At 32.5% G+C, this 17990-nt stretch overlaps 1 protein-coding gene across 6 annotated transcripts; it reads left to right on the plus strand.

The window, feature by feature from the left end:
- The first annotated feature begins 818 nt into the window (after window positions 1-818).
- LOC105774528 (uncharacterized) lies at window positions 819-4320 on the plus strand. Of its 6 annotated transcripts, XR_001127410.2 has the most exons (6): window positions 819-1080; window positions 1892-2121; window positions 2507-2631; window positions 3389-3478; window positions 3718-3746; window positions 4302-4320. XR_001127410.2 is itself a non-coding variant. In XM_012597047.2 (4 exons), the coding sequence occupies exons 1-3, from the start codon at window positions 880-882 to the stop codon at window positions 2604-2606; spliced, it is 531 nt and encodes a 176-aa protein (XP_012452501.1). In that variant the 5' UTR covers window positions 819-879; the 3' UTR covers window positions 2607-2631; window positions 3389-3659. The 6 variants fall into 6 exon arrangements, 2 of the variants coding, with proteins under 2 accessions (XP_012452501.1, XP_052488287.1); XR_008196746.1 differs by lacking the exon at window positions 4302-4320 and having other exon boundaries at window positions 2507-2769; window positions 3718-3896; XR_008196747.1 differs by lacking the exon at window positions 4302-4320 and having other exon boundaries at window positions 3718-3896.
- The last annotated feature ends 13670 nt before the right edge of the window (window positions 4321-17990 follow it).

The raw sequence follows: 17990 nt of genomic DNA on the forward strand, positions 1-17990 counted from the left end.
AAATATAAATCTAAGCCTAACCATATTTTGGACTAGGTGGGTTGTATGGGTAGTGAACATTTCTAATTATCATTTAAAGAGTAAATAACATATATTTTTCTAAATTTTGAAAGGTTTTATATTTTTCGTGATTTAAAATTTTAAAATGAATTTTAAAAGATTTTAAAATTTTAAAAATTTAAAAAGATTTTAAACTTTTATTTTATAATACTTATATACTTTTAAAGAAAAGGCCCAACTTCCCCTAAAACCCCTAACCCTTAACCCTAATTTAAATCATAATGATAATTAATCAATATTGAATTAATTCAATATAAATCATAATATTAATTATATAAAGCTTTTAAAATTTATAAAGATACTGATATGGATAGTTTTTAAAGCTTTTTTCTTCTTCATATTTTAAAATTTTTGTTTTCTTACCTAAAAATTATATAAAAATTTTAAAATTTATCTAATTCTTTAAAATATTACTTAAATTTTCAAAATTATTTATTTAAAATTATATGAATTATATAATAATTAAATATAAAATTGCAAAAAAAGTCAATCATTAACGGTATCAATAACGGCGTTTGGACCAAAAACACCGCAACTATGAGAATTTTTATTTTTCAAAACGGTGTCATTTGATACAGGAATTTAATTTTTAGTGGCGTTTTTATTAAAAACGTCGCAAAAATTATACAATTAGTGGCGTTTTTTATAAGTGCCGCAAATATTACAATACCAAAACGTGGTCGTCTTCTTCCCCAAATCAGATTTCACTTAAAAAAACTTAAAATTGAGCGGTGGGTTTTATTACCAAATGCCGCCAACACCCCCCACGTTCTGAAAACAAAATCCTTCACTTCAAAATTTCACTTTCCCTCACTTCAAATGCCGCCGGCGATGCCTCCCCTCAAGCTCCCTTGCCTATGCTCAAGTTCACCATCACTGGCGCCGCTTCTACCTCTCTTTCTGCTCATAAGAAGACCAAGGGTCGTGGCTTCCGTGAGGGCGATGCTAACCGCCACTCCCGTCTTGCCTCCCGCGACTTCGAGTCCCTTGGCACTGACGGCGGCCCCGGTCCCTATAGATGTTAGTCCCTTCACTAAACCCTAATTTTTTCTCTCTCTATTCACTTATATTGTTTCATTTTGTCTGATTTTCTAGGGTTTTATTCTTTTTTTTTGCCCTACAAACAAGATGATTATGAAATTGCTTTCACTTTTGCTGTATGGAAGTTGATCTTAATTTCATAACAAAATTGGGTTTGAAATTAATTGGGAATTTGATAGTTTTCGCTTAATGCTAAACCTTGAGTGGGTTTCTGATTTTTTTTTTGGGTTATATGAAATATCTTCACTGTGTTTTTTTCCTTATTTATAGTCTATGAAATTTAATTGAATTTAATTGTTATTATTTCTTTGTTGCTTTTAATACCCTTTCACTGTTCTTCGATCTTTCTTTCATTATTTGTTTTTTGGAATCGAATGTGCGTTTTGTGATAAAACATAGAACTCGGCACATGATTCCAAATGCAGTTTTGTCAGTACCAGATAAAAATGTAACAATTGCTAAGAAATGTTCTGTCTTTCCTGTTGAATTTGTTGGTGAGTATCTTTGATATTCTTATCATTCATTTTTGTCACATAAAGGGCGGTTGATATTCTTATCTTATCTTTGATATTCTTATCTTCATGCAATGGATGATTTCTTTTTGAATGTCTCATAGCTTTTTCTCCTCATTAGTTGTGCTTTTTTTTATAACTACTATAATTGGCACTCATAGCTTTTTCTCCTCATTAGTTGTGCTTTTTTTTTATAACTACTATAATTGGCACTTTTTAGATTACTGAAGAGTAAGGATTTTTTCTACCTTAAAGGCCTTTTACTTTATGCTGTGCAGGTTCAAGTGGATTTTGATGATAAAACTAGCTGGGAGTATCTGTTTAAGGTGTACTGGGTTCTTTTAAAAGAGAAGCTAGCTTTAAGTTTACATGAGCTTACTAACGCTACAAATCCATGGAAGGAACTTAGAGAAGCTTCAGCTAATATTGAACCAAAGCATCAAAACGACGTTGCAGATTTAATAAATAGTTACAAAAGTTTATACCCAAAATGGGGTTTTGATCTCAGGTAATTTAAAACTCTTATTTACTTCATGGTGTAATTTTGAATTTCATTGGAAACTTTAATTTGTTAGAATTTGATCATATTAATTTGCAAAATTTGGAAATTTCATCCTGTTTTTGGTGCATACATGCACTTGAACAGTTGGTTTTTGCTAATTTGTTTTGATCTCTTATAGTTTAAAACTCTTATTTATTTAATGGTGTAAGTCTGAATTTAATTGGAAACTTTAATTTGTTAGACTTCCATCCTCTTATTTGTGTAAGTCTGAATTTAGTCTGGTTTTTGGTAAATACATGAACTTGAACCGTTGATTTGTACTTTTAGCTAATACAAGTTGTGCCCATTTGTCAGAGAAATGCTTGATTTTCTTGTTTGTATGTTTATGCAGAGGTTCGGTGTCAAGCAAAAGGAGAAGATTGCATCTTTTAAGACTTCAGTTGATGTTCTTACTCTCTCTGCAACACCTACACCCAGAACGCTTTCTTTAGCTTTGACTGGTTTCCGTGATGCCAAGTAATATTTGTCAAAAAATCTAAATTGAAGCTTCTTTGGTGCTGGACTGAATCCTAGATTCAGATATCCTATTAAGTTTTGTTATTGTGATGCTATGGTGGAAAAGGGGTTTGAATATCAACCATGTCATTAACGTTTGTAAGCTCAGACAACAGGTTTTATCTGAAAATTTGTAATACCTTTTACATGCATTGTAGATGCTATAAGTGCCAAGACTCACCTTGCACATTTTTTGTATAAACATGAATCAAGGTATCTGGAGGAATGCAGTAGGAAATGGGAACTTTGTCATTACTGTAGAACAATATAAGCTGACATGCATATACTAACTCTACTAGTTTGACTATTTATCCGTCTATTTAGTTTCGAACATTTTTTTCCGGTAAGTTGGTTCTTGCTTTTTCTGTAAAAATTAATCTTTGTCCGTTTTCCTTTTACCTTTGTGGAAGCTAAGGGTAGAATTTTTTTTGGGGGGGGCGATCTAAAATCAGTTCTCATTGCTATTATTTTCGAATAAATTTTTTTCTAAACATTTTTATATATTTCCCATTCTGTGTATTCTTTATTTTGCCTATTTTAGTCGTTTCATTTATTTCGATTGGTCCTTCAGAGTTCTAACTTAGACAGTTCTGTTTCTTGCTTTGTTTGTTTGAACTTTTATTTATTTTCTATGCCTTTATGTTGTTATTTTTGTCTTTAGTAACATATTTGTGCCTACCTCAAGGTTAGCTGACACTTAAATTATAATTTTTCTTAGGCTTATGTTGTAATGTTGTTGAAGTTCTCGCTCAACAGGAGCAGGCATAGATCTCGCTCACCTGCTTCAAATTCAAGATCTCGGGATGAGGTGTCCATTGATATCCGTTTTATTTCTTGCCTGTTTAGTTTTATTCTGTTCTAATTTCCATTGTCCCTTCAAGTATAAAGAGCTTCTTTTTTTTTTTTTTAAATTCTCATGCTAACAAGCACATTAAGCTGTACAAGGATATGCAATTTTCAGTTATAACATTGGACTAATATTTTCTATTTTTCTTCTTCTTGAGTTGATGTGTACATGATTTATTGAAAAAAAGCTTTTTGTTTCAGGTAAATAATTAAAGAGATGCCGAACATAGGTAAGCTGCTTCTTAAGTTTAAGCCTCTTCATTTAACCTTCAGCCAGGATGTTTCTTAACATATAGAAATTGTATTATTAATTTTGTTGATGTCAAAGAATCATTGAACCTAAAAGTTTAAGTTATTATATTAGTGCCTTTATTTTGTTGTTTTTGGTTCTAATGTCCACTTTTGCCCTTAGCTGTCTTTATAGTTTTATGATCTATTAGTTCCTCTATTTTTATATGATAAGAGTTGTCACATGATATTCTATCTTGCTTCTATGGGATTTCAAGAAAATATGTTGTTGAATGTACTTGCTCTTTTAGGTTCGTACTTTATTATTATGGTTATGCTTTTATTCCGACTCTTTATGATTTAAGTACCAGTGTCCGAACCCATGGATGTGGGAAAACTTGGAAAAAAATTGAACATACTCATCTCGGACATGCCTTCATACCCATATCGACATGTCTTTATATCGACACATAACACTCATACCTAAGTCCGAGTAACATGGTTCTTTTCTTTTCAAGTTCTAAATTGTTTAACAATAGGTTCTTTGTTTTCTTAAGCGGGGATGATGAATATGATTCTCACGCCAAGATGAAGGCAAATGAGGAAGCCTTGGAAGCAAAACAAAAGTAACAAATAGCTTGTCGCTACACTGTTCTTTATTTTTTTATCATGTTTTATAATTTTGTGACAAGTTGTTCTTGGTACTCAAGATATTTATGCAAAATTACCCTATGATTCTATTATATTTATCTTTGCATAGTTGCACCATGTATTTCTTAACTAGTTTGATAAATTTTATGTGTAGTGTTTAATTTTTCATTATTGTTCGTGTAACTTGCAAGAAAAACCTACATTTGAGCTATCTTTCCATTGTTTATTTTAGTTTTGATTCTAAATTTTTATTTTTACTTTAATATTTACGACAACTTGAGTTCTAACTTTTGGATTTTAATTGTGTTATTAATTTATTATTTTAAATTCTAAAACTAAATTCATTAATTTTTATATTTAGTTTTAAAGTTAAAATTTTCATAGAAAATTTAATTTAAATAATATTTTTATTTATCCTTAAAAGTATATTTAAAGTTCAAATTTAAAAAATAAAACATAATATAATATTTATCATAAAAATAAATATTATTAAAATAATTTTTTTAAAGATTATGTTTTTAGCAGCATTTTTGCTAGAAGCGCCGCTAAAGGTTTGTTCTTTAGCGGCGTTTTCAATAAAAGCGCCGCTAAATGTCATGGTCTATAGCAGCGTTTGTGGGATAAGCGCCGCTAAAGGTCTTGGTCTTTAGCGGCGTTTGTGGGGAAAGTGCCGCTAAAGGTTTTGGTATTTAGCAGCGTTTGTGGGATAAGCGCCGCTAAAGGTCTTGGTCTTTAGAGGCTTTTGTGGGATAAACGCCGCTAAAGGTCTTGGTCTTTAGCGGCGTTTGTGGGATAAACACCGCTAAAGGTCTTGGTCTTTAGCAGCGTTTGTGGGGAAAGCGCCGCTAAAGGTTTTGGTCTTTAGCGGCGTTTTTTTCTAAAAACGCTGCTAAAGTTAGCGACGCGTTCTTTAACGGCGTTTTTTTCGGCGCTTCTCAAAGCGCCGCAAATACTTTTAGCGGCACTAAGAAGCGCTCTAAAGGCCTAAAAAAGCGCCGCTAAAAGTCTGTTTTGGTGTAGTGACCCTCTATGTTGTGTTTTTTCTTTTCTTTGGTAACCTTAACACACAAAATAAGGATTCATATCCCTTTTATTTTTCATTAATATCATATATCAGAAAAAAAATATACATGCACAAAATTGAACTTCAAAATGATTAAAAGACTACCAGATCAATAATAGGATAGTGTGAGCTTCTCAAGGATCCGCTCGATACACTTTGCAAGTTGGCAATCTACAACGAAAGGAAAAACGTTAGCTCGATGGAATAAACTAAAAATGCCAAGAGGGGGTGAATTGGCTTTTAAAAATTTTAGTGAAAGAAAAGACAAAAATGAAACAATGAACACAAAGAATTTAGAATGTTTCGGCCCCAATTGCCTACTCCACTACCTTAGCTTTCCACCACTAAGGATTTTCCCAAATTCACTAATTTGTTCAACCTTTGAGGACAAGGTTTAACCTTACAACTCCTTAAGATTTCTACCCTAAATCTTAAGTTACAGACCCTATCAAAGAGATACAAATAAGCAAACAAAGAAACAATCCTTACAAGATTAAGTTGTTTGCAAAATAAGGATCAAATACAATAAAATACACTTGAGAAAGAGAATAAAGATAAAGCTCACAAGTGTATGTAAGAAGAATGTGAAAGTATTAAGCTCTAAGGTTGTTTGATTGATGATTTTTGCTTGAAAGTGCTTTTCTTGTTGTTGTAGGTCTTTAGAAGATGATATTTATTGTTGGATCACCAGTACACCCCATGGCATAGCAAAAAATTAAGTCCGGCGATCACATCTAGGGATCCGTGTGCAAGGAACAAATCGGGGTAAAAAGGGTATAAACAATTACCTTTAATCGTCTGAAAAATCAAAGAAACAGATCACAATTGTATGTCGACTCCAAGCTGCTACGAAACGTTTTGGCCTCTATGTAATCCACCCGGTGTGACAACAAACAGTAATCACCCTCTAAAACTTTTTTAGAGAGAGAAAAATCTCTTGACGATTGCTAGACCTAACACGCACCTTATTTCGGGCATATTAGGTTTTTCTTAAAAACCCTATATATCCTAATATGGGAATAATTGATATTTTTTATATAAATCAAATCATAATAATTAACCGAATATAATAATTATAATTATCATAACTATAATAATGTTTGACCAAAAATTACAATTACAGTAATTATAATCATATTCGACCTTCGGTAAATTGTTTTTAGTTAAATTTTATATGAATCAAAATCATAAATTAATTTAACCATATTTTTCATTATGTGTTCAACATACTTGTACATATAATTCATTCAATATTTAACTACCCAATTAAATTAATTCTATAATCAATTTAATTCATGTGACAACTAAACACAACACCAACTATGTTTGGATTCCGTTCGTTTCAACCATAGGGTGTGACCCTGTAGGTTCTTGTAACGTGAGCAATAATACTAGAACGATTCTAATATTATAAACAATGGGTGGCATCTAGTAATGCATAATTGCTACCTAAGTTACAAGAAGTCATGATTCGATGTTACCTTTCCGTGATTAACCTTTCATGTATTAAATCCTTTTATCCTTTATATCTATAATGGACACAAGTCATGGAATAATCACACTTGCATAGTCTATGTAATGTTTTTTTGATATCCTGAGTAGATTATGAAAAATAAATAAGTATGATATCTCATATGAACTCATTCAAGCATAGCCATACATTTCTAGTCCCATTCAATCAAGTGACCTAGGATATCGCTCCCATTATGTGGGAAGGACAAATTCTATATTGATCAACCATATCCCACTACATAGATTGTGGTATACCCAACATCAACCTTTATAGAACAACCAGTTACAGTGGACGTTTGAATGTATCAAAATATACGCCTCACGATGTTGGGATAATGATGATCTCAAGTCTGAGGATTGTATACATAGTAATGACTATGAGTAATGTTGTGACTATTACATAACAATCCAAGAAACATACTCATAGCGGGCCAGTCCAATATGTTGTTCTCTAACGCAGATGCTCATGTATTGATTTTGACATCTCATGTCAATGACAACACTTTGTCATCAATCAAGTACACGTTAGTCTTAATGCATTATTGTTATCCAAGCCCACAATAATACTCGACTAAGGACTTTTTAAGAATAATCATATTATTTTCAGGACATTATTATAAAATAGTTTATTTATATACACAGAAAACAAACTGAAATAATAATGGCAATGTCCTATATTAATAAATGAGGTAAAATAAGAATGTTATTACAATGATCTCATGATTGGTATTTGGGCATACTCTAACATTTATACCCGCTAATAGATTTCCAACCGTTGAGGTTGTTGGTGTAGTGAATATTGCTATTGGGGATGTAAAACCAGAGCATTTAATTCACCTACAACTGCGTGTACCTATACCAAATAAAAGGGTCTCAATAATTTTTGTAATAAATGTTGATTCAGTGACCGTTGGGATTTATTAATTGATACTAAAAAATATTTTACCGATACTTTTTGAATTAGGTATCGATACCAAATCAATACTTTGTAGGGTTTATGAGAAACATAATGCTATTTAGGTATCGTTTTTAAGAAAGGTATTGATTATTATTTTAGAAAGTATCGATACCAAAAAATGGTACCGATAATTTTTAGGGTTTCTGAAAATAGACTGCATGTTTGGTCTCGATTTTTCAAAGGGTATTGATAATTCTAAAAATTTCAATACTTGGCTAAATGGTATCGATACTTTTTAGCCTGGAGTAATTCTGACTTGTTTGAAAATCATTTTGATGTGTTAAAATGATTTTAACTTGATTAAAATCATTTTCACTTGATTTTAAAATTGTTTCAAAATTTTTAAAAGTTTAATGTAAATATTCAAAGTTTTATTTCTTAGACTTCAAATTTAAAATATATTTTTTTAATTTTAACTTATATTTAAAAACACTTCAATTTGTTATATTGAAATCTTTTATCAAATAAAGTTTGGTTTAACAATCTCCCTTTTGATATAACAAAATGTTTGGTAAATTTATTTTGAATAATTGCTCCCTTAATAAAAGATATTTTAAATTTGAGGTCAAAAGAAAATTTGTCATTCAAGTTGGCATTCATTTTTGCTTTAATGAAAATTGGTCACAAAAATTTGCATTTAGTTATCATCAAAGAATAATCAAACACTAATAAATCAATTTACCGTAATTTACCCTTTTTTCTCCCCTTTTTTTTATTATATCAAACGTCAAATAAAGCTCAAGGAGAAAAGAAGTCAGTTCATCACAAGAGATAGATAAAATTGAATGAGCAATGAACTGAAAAAAAATGTATCTCAAAATAAAAAAAAGCAATAAAGAGGAATAAAAACAAAGTCATACGTATAAACATGAAAATGAATGTCCAAATGTTTTGAAAATAAAATGTAAGTCCTAGAGCTACTCTAATCATCATGAGGAGGGGAGAAAGTAGGCGTCGAAGGAAAACATACAAGGAGAGATGCCATTTGAGACTCTAAAGAAGATAGCCTAGAGTTAATGTCTTCCCTACGAGATCGAACCTCTTCTTGAAGACCTCGAACATCGTTGTTCAAAGAATGAATAGCATCGAGTATGGCACTATTAACCTTGGAAGAAGATTGAGCAACATATGAAGAGGAAGTCGGTGGAAGAGCGGGCTTGGGTGCCAAAACATCTTCAAAAGTAGCGGCGATGTCGTCATCTTCATTATCCACTAGATGATCACTCTTAATCCACGTACTAGTGTTGGCATCGAAATGATATCCCACATGATGAAGGGCCTCGTAACTAATTGGTTGGTTTGAGGTAACGGGGCTGTCACCATGGGTACTAATACCTAATTGCCTAAAAAGGTATGACAAATATATGCCATGAGGAAGAGTGACATTTGAATTAAACCTCCTCCCAATGGATTTAGTGATGTCATTGAACATTATTAGCGTAAGGTTGGGACGCCTATTAGATTTAAGCAATCGAGCCACCAATAATCGGTGTTTCAAAGCTTGGCACGCTTTTTGATAGGTCTAAGGTTCCAAGTGAGAATTAAATGGAGGACAAGATCATGAAGATTAATGTAACGCCCCAAAATTTTAATTTTGGGTATTGTGAATGTGTGACATAAAATGTCTGTCTGCTTTAGTGGTTATGTGTTCTGGGTGTGTTTGAGAGGTCCCAAGTTCAAGCCAGGACTTGGGCAAATTTTGGTATTTTTATGAATAAGGGCATCTTTGGTCAGTAGTAGTGGTTACCGAACATATCAAACAATTTACAAATAATTCTTAAATAAATAACCAACATATTAAAATAATTCATAAATTCATATAAATTTTACTAATTGATTTCATTCATTTTTTTTATAAAAATTTTGGCAGCATTTCTGCTTATTTTTACATAAAACCCCCTGCAAAATTTCAAAACATAACCAACCCAATTTCAAGATTTCAATCAAGGCATTTATATACTTAAATCTTACTTGACATATTGACATAACAACTTAATTAATAAAAATCCTATTATCATTTCTAATTAACTCATAAAACTAATCAAGTCATTTCAATTCGATACCAATGCCATAAAGGACTTCTACCATTTTACTAATATAATCATCAAAACACATAATATCCTACTTTACAACAAAACTATATAACATACCAAAATAACTATTATAATTCTTATGTACATGCCATTTTCATTTAAGGAAGAAACCATCACTGAAATCTCCATGCAAGAGTCGGGATTGACCTGGATGCTGAACCAAGACTCAGATCCCTTTTTCAACCTGCGCACGGAAACAACCGTACGCTAAGTATTTTATACTCAGTGGTATTACCATAATTCAAATTATAATAGCAATAAAGAATTATATTTACGAAGCACGTAACTATCTGATTTCTTAAATATCAATTAATTCATAAACTTTCATTATTTAACAATAACAATACAATTTTTAGCTATTCTTCAATCTCAATCACATATCACATGTAGCAATTTCAATCACTACATAAACATTAAATTCATGCCTTTTATTTTCAATATCAATTTCAATCCGCAAATTTTAAATTTTCTCATATTCAATACCACAATCGATCAAATTCATTTGATTTTCTCATTTTGATTATTCACACTATTAACAATCTGGACTTTCACGGATACACGGATTCCAACTCAAACACACCAATACGGCACATTGTGCCTAAAACGGTACATCGTACCTGATCAGCATACGGCACATAAGTGCCTGAAACGACAAACGAGGTGCCTGATACGACAAATAAAGTGCCTGAGATACGACACATAAAGTGCCTGATCGGCAAAGCCGATAAATCCCGTACTCTTCTTTGGTAATGATTTATTGGTAGTTCAAATTTATGTTGATGATATTATTTGGTTTTACTAATGATCTTCTTTGTTTAGAATTTTCTAAGCTAATGCAAGGTGAGTTTGAGATGAGCATGATGGGAGGACTAAATTTCTTTTTAGGACTCCAAATCAAGCAAAGAAATGATAGCATATTCATAAATCAAGCTAAATACACAAAGGAATGCTCAAGAATTTTGGGATGGACACTCTGAAACCACAAGCAACTCCTATGAACCCTTCTATAAAGCTTGAAAAATATGAGAAAGGTAAATGTGTTGATTTAAAATTATATAGGTCAATGATTGGTTCTTTGCTTTATCTTATCGCAAGTAGACCCGACATTATGTTTAGTGTATGCTTGTGTGCTAGATATCAATCTTATCCTAAGGAATCACATTTACAAGACCTTAAGAGAACCTTTAAATACCTTAGAGACACTTCAATTTTAGGCCTTTGGTATTCTAGAGACTCATCCTTTAGCTTACATGCTTTCTCAGATGCAGATTTTAGAGGTTACAAAATAGATAGGAAAAGCACCTTTAGTACTTGTCAATTTCTAGGCAATATGCTAATTTCATGGTTTTCAAAGAAACAAAATAGTGTTGCATTGTCCACCACCAAAGTGGAATATATTTCTGCCGGTAGTTGTTGTGCTCAAGTTTTATGGATGAAACAACAACTTAAGGACTATGGAATTGATGAAGATACCGTTCTTATCAAGTGTGACAATACTAGTACTATTTATTTCACTAAAAATCTCACCCGACATTCTAGAACTAAACACATTGGAATTAGACATAATTTCATTAGAGATCATGTTAAAAAAGGTGAAATTGTTCTAGAATATGTACACACCTTAAATCAATTAGCTGATATTTTTATAAAACCTTTAGATAAGGAAAGATTTTGGACACTTAGGAGAAAAATAGGTTTGATCACCTTGTCTTGACTTTGTGTTAATTTTTTTATGTACTTTATTTTTTATGCAAAAATCTTGATAAGTATGATATTCATGGGTAAGTCCTAGAGCTACTCTAATCATCATGAGGAGGGAGAAAGTAGGCGTCGAAGGAAAACATACAAGGAGAGATGCCATTTGAGACTCTAAAGAAGATAGCCTAGAGTTAATTTTTTTCAGTTTGAACATCTTCAGTCCTTCCTCATTTGTTCAAAGAATGAATAGCATCGAGTATGGCACTATTAACCTTGGAAGAAGATTGAGCAACATATGAAGAGGAAGTCGGTGGAAGAGCGGGCTTGGGTGCCAAAACATCTTCAAAAGTAGCGGCGATGTCGTCATCTTCATTATCCACTAGATGATCACTCTTAATCCACGACTAGTGTTGGCATCGAAATGATATCCCACATGATGTCATTTTAACCCACCATTTCACTTGAATCATCCTAATGTTTGTTATCATTTTAATCAGCATCTTCAAATCTCTTTACCACTGCAATTTCCATTAATTCAAATTTTTCAATCAAACTTCAAATCAAACCTGTCCAGTCTTTCATCCACCATTCAATCTTACCCATCCAAATCAATCCTGTCATCTAACAGTTTAATTTTATTTCATATTTCACTTTTTAACATGTTTCAATTGTCATGCGGGTCCATTTTTAATGTAAACCATGCTAGCTAACTATTTTAATTATCTTTACCTTATGGATATACAACTGTAGTAGTAGGAAACCTTGGTTTTCAAAAGAAACAAATGTTTTACTAAATGCACATTGCTTTAACTGTTTAAAAGCTTTAAACAATAACGCTTTGAAACTATCATTAAATGAGCAACACAATTTGGAACTAATAAGATATTAAGATAAGGAATTCATATGGAAATGGTTTTAAGAGTAAAGGTTTTCAAAACCCTATCATGTGACTATCCTAGATCCCCATAACGCTTGGGTTGAGTTTAGGTGTTACAATTAAGTTCGGATGTATCCGATTTGAATAAAAGTGTAGGATTAAATGACATTTTCATCGAGTTACGAGGAAAATAAAGATAACCAACAAACTCTTCGATAGTAAGGCATAGGGTATTAATTAAAAACAAGGTGATGGCTAAAATGGTATCTCTGACTTATCATGTTTGAGTTTGACATTTGAAAAAAAGCACAAAAGATTAAGGTCAAGTTGTAAGAAATATTTAAAAGTCCATCCAATCCCAATTTTGTAAAATAGGAAGATAAACAAAATTAATAGCCTCTAACATGGCTAAATCCACTTTCCTAGACTCCTAAACCCTTTTTGAAGCAAAATGTGAGTTAAAATGAGATAGAGAGTTTGAGTTTTGAAAACATTCACTGAGGAAAACTCCAACTCTCTAGATGTATAAAAGGATGATGTAATGTTCTAGGTCTTTTCATAGGCCATACTAGCTAAAAAGACACTTAGGTGAGTTTGATGGCGTATGCTTACCTACAGCTAGTGTAAAAACAACTGGTGGTGAGATTAGACACTATAGCGATATTGTAGCGTGAGAAAAAAGTAAACTAACGACCATCAGCACTCCAATTGCTCATCCAAACCCACCCTTAGAAGCACTAAAACTCATTGGAAAACTCTTTCGAATTTTAACAAACACTTGGTAGGCAAGGGTTTTGGGTAAAAAGTTAAGAAAACCTTTAAGAATAGGTGACCTCCTATAATAAAACACGATATTTGGAGTTCAAAACAACTTAATAATCCATCAAGAAGCACTATTTCAACCTACATTTTATAAAAGTAACAAATTGAAAGTGTTAGGTTTTTACCTCAAAAGTGTTGAAATAGGTAAAACTCGAGCAATGTTGTACAAATCTTGAGGAAATAAGGTTTGAAGATGATAAAAGACCAAGATTTATTGAAAAAAATAAAGAAATTTAAAAAAAGTTGGAAAGGATTTGAGAGGATTTCATGGGGAAAAGTTTTAGGTTTTGAATATGTTAGAAAACTAGTGTAGGTACCTAAAATAGCCTGTGGTATCGATTTTTTCATGAGTATCGATGCCAATTTGTGATTTTGTTTTCCAAATGCAGTGAAAATGTAAAATTAAGAGTTTTGAGTTTTGAAGTTCTAAGGGTCTTAAATGACTCTAAAGGCATCCCTATATGTTTTATATGCATGAAAGTACAATAGACAAGTATAATGCATATAATTTATAATTCAATGATGCTGAACGGAATCAGCGGAATTGATTCTGCTCGATATTCATCATTGAAAATCAGGTCAATAATCCAAAACTCCCCTATCTTTTTGTTTTGATCAGCCATATCCATAAATCAAGCACATCCCAAATTAAAGTTCTGAAAAAATAATTTGAGAGTTCAATGATAAATATTAAATTCCATAAGTGTCCAAAATCTTTCCTTATCTAAAGGTTTTATAAAAATATCAGCTAATTGATTTAAGGTGTCTACATATTCTAGAACAATTTCACTTTTTTAACATGATCTCTAATGAAATGATGTCTAATTCCAATGTGTTTAGTTCTAGAATGCTCGGTGAGATTTTTAGTGAAATAAATAGTACTAGTATTGTCACACTTGATAAGAACGATCTTCATCAATTCCATAGGCCTTAAGTTGTTGTTTCATCCATAAAACTTGAGCACAACAACTACCTGCAGTAAATATATTCCACTTTGGTGGTGGACAATGCAACACTATTTTGTTTCTTTGAAAACCATGAAATTAGCATATTGCCTAGAAATTGACAAGTACTAAAGGTGCTTTTCCTATCTATTTTGTAACCTCTAAAATCTGCATCCGAGAAAGCATGTAAGCTAAAGGATGAGTCTCTAGAATACCAAAGGCCTAAAATTGAAGTGTCTCTAAGGTATTTAAAGGTTCTCTTAAGGGCTTGTAAATGTGATTCTTAGATAAGATTGATATCTAGCACACAAGCATACACTAAACATAATGTCGGGTCATTATGATAAGATAAAGCAAAGAACCAATCATTGACCTATATAATTTTAAATCAACACATTTACCTTTCTCATATTTTTCAAGCTTTATAAAAGGGTTCATAGGAGTTGCTTGTGCTTTCAGAGTGTCCATCCCAAACTTCTTGAGCATTCCTTTGTGTATTTAGCTTGATTTATGAATATGCTATCATTTCTTTGTTTGATTTGGAGTCCTAAAAGTGTAAACCATGCTAGCTAACTATTCCTTCGTGCACTTATGTGTCGATGTCGATCGTGTACTATGTACCATTTTAGGCACAATGTGTCGTATTGGTGTGTTTGGGTTGGAATCCGCGTATCCGTAAACAGCTTTGAAGGAACATATAAGTAAAATAGTGAAAAAATATATGAATAGTTAGCTAGCATGGTTTACATTAAAAATGGACCACGCGGCCAAGGCCAATTTGGGCAGAGTGGCCACACGGGTTTATGGGCCCACACGAGCAGACCACATGGCATGTGAGCCGATTTTCACTGAATTGATTACTAAGGTTGCACGGGTCGCCCAAGTCGACTGTGAACCTACTGTAGGTTTGGTAAGCATCACTTAGACCTCTAATTGTACGAGCTGAGTGTTTGATTTATATATGTGTTGAGCATGAAGATAGCATGCTTGTATACTGAACTGGTTATATGTACTGATGTCCTGAGATAGCATGTCATGACTTGTATGTTGCATTGCATGGGGTTGGGTTAATTATATTTAGAGGAAGTGTACTAAGAGGCTCTTAAGCCTAACATACTGGCAGCTCAGCTGCAAATTACTGTTTTGAGCCGCATTCGGTACTACCTGGAGTGTAGGGATGGGTGGGTTGATTTGATCTCCACATGGAGTGTAGGGTTGGACAGAGATGGTGTGTAGGGGCTGGTCGGGTAGGACTTTGTTACTAAATACTGCATGATTGCTACTGATACTGTGATGGGCTAAGGCCCTACTGCATATTTGATACTATACTAAGATGGGCTAAGGCCCAAACTGTTACTGATACCAAAAAAGGGATTAGGCCCAGGACTGCTTTAATTGTGCACTGTGATTTGCTATTGTTTGTTTTCTGTGGGATTACATACTGTGTTTTCGTAAACTCACCCCTTTTGTTTAAATGTGCACAGGTAATCACCAGATTTAGACAGATCGGTGTGGTGGAGGACCCGGTGGTGACCACGGTTTAGACTTTCATGGTTTTTAACCCATATTTACAATAAATTGGTTTTATTTCTATTCTATTTTTACTGGCTAAGTTTTTGGGTTGTAATTGGACTTTCGGACTTTGGTTTTGGGTTTTAATTATCTTTACCTTATGGATTACAACTGCTAGTAGTAGGAAACCTTGGTTTTCAAAAGAAACAAATGTTTTTACTAAATGCACGATTGTTTAATCTGTTTTAAAAGCTTTCGTAAACGAATAACGTTTTGAAACTATCGATTAAATGAGCAACACAATTTTGGAACTAATAAGATATTAAGATAAGGAATTCAATGGAAATGGTTTTAACGCGACGAAATGGTTTTCAAACACCCTATCATGTGACATCGCTAGATCCGGCCATAACGTTTGGGTTGAGTTTAGGGTGTTACAATTAAGTTCGGATGTCGATCCAGATTGAATAAAAAGTGTAGGATTAAAATGACATTTTTCATCGTAGTTACCTCTGGGAGGAAAATAAAGATAACCAACAAACTCTTCGATAGTAAGGCGTATAGGGGTATTAATTAAAAACAAGGTGATGGCTAAAATGGTATCGTCGGACTTATCATGTTTGAGTTTGACATTTGAAAAGAAAGCACAAAAAAGATTAAGGTAAGTTGGTGAAGAAATATTTAAAAAGTCCATCCAATCCCAATTTTGTAAAATAGGAAGATAAACAAAATTAATAGCCTCTAACATGGCTAAATCCACTTTCCTAGACTCCTAAACCCTTTTTGAAGCAAAATGTGAGTTAAAATGAGATAGAGAGTTTGAGTTTTGAAAACATTCACTAGAGGAAAACTCCAACTCTCTAGATGTATAAAAGGATGATGTACTGGTTCTAGGTCTTTTCATAGGGGCCATACTAGCTAAAAAGACACTTAGGGTGAGTTTGGATGGGCGGTGCGTTTACCTACAGTTAGTGTAAAAACAACGGTGGTGGTGAGATTAGACACTATAGCGATATTGTAGCGTGAGAAAAAAAGTAAACTAACGCACCGCACCGCACCCAATTGCTCATCCAAACCCACCCTTAGAAGCACTAAAACTCATTGGAAAACTCTTTCGGGAATTTTAACAAACACTTGGTAGGCAAGGGTTTTGGGTAAAAAGTTAAGAAAACCTTTAAGAATAGGTGACCTCCTATAATAAAACACGATATTTGGAGTTCAAAACAACTTAATAATCCATCAAGAAGCACTATTTCAACCTACATTTTATAAAAGTAACAAATTGAAAGTGTTAGGTTTTTACCTCAAAAGTGTTGAAATAGGTAAAATCCTCGAGCAATGTTGTACAAATCTTGAGGAAATAAGGTTTGAAGATGATAAAAGACCAAGATTTATTGAAAAAAAATAAAGAAATTTAAAAAAAAAGTTGGAAAGGATTTGAGAGGATTTCAGTGGGGGAAAAGTTTTAGGTTTTGAATATGTTAGAAAACTAGTGTAGGTACCTAAAAATAGCCTGTGGTATCGATTTTTTTCATGAGTATCGATGCCAATTTGTGATTTTGTTTTCCAAATGCAGTGAAAAATGTAAAATTAAGAGTTTTGAGTTTTTAGAAGTTCTAAGGGTCTTAAAATGACTCTAAAGGCATCCCTATATGTTTTATATGCATGAAAGTACAATAGACAAGTATAATGCATATAATTTATAATTCAATGAGTTGCAAAAAAAAAAAAACATAAGAGCAATTTAAGCTAGATATATAAGGTTAAAATAGATCAAATTCTCATATAAAACTCCCCTATCTTTTTGCATATAAGAGCCATGAATATCATACTTATCAAGATTTTTACATAAAAAAATAAAGTACATAAAAAAAATTAACACAAAGTCAAGACAAGGTGATCAAACCTATTTTTCTCCTAAGTGTCCAAAATCTTTCCTTATCTAAAGGTTTTATAAAAATATCAGCTAATTGATTTAAGGTGTCTACATATTCTAGAACAATTTCACTTTTTTTAACATGATCTCTAATGAAATGATGTCTAATTCCAATGTGTTTAGTTCTAGAATGTCGGGTGAGATTTTTAGTGAAATAAATAGTACTAGTATTGTCACACT

The sequence above is a fragment of the Gossypium raimondii genome, chromosome 6 (assembly GCF_025698545.1).
Source record: "Gossypium raimondii isolate GPD5lz chromosome 6, ASM2569854v1, whole genome shotgun sequence".
NCBI classification, from domain to species: Eukaryota; Viridiplantae; Streptophyta; class Magnoliopsida; order Malvales; family Malvaceae; genus Gossypium; species Gossypium raimondii.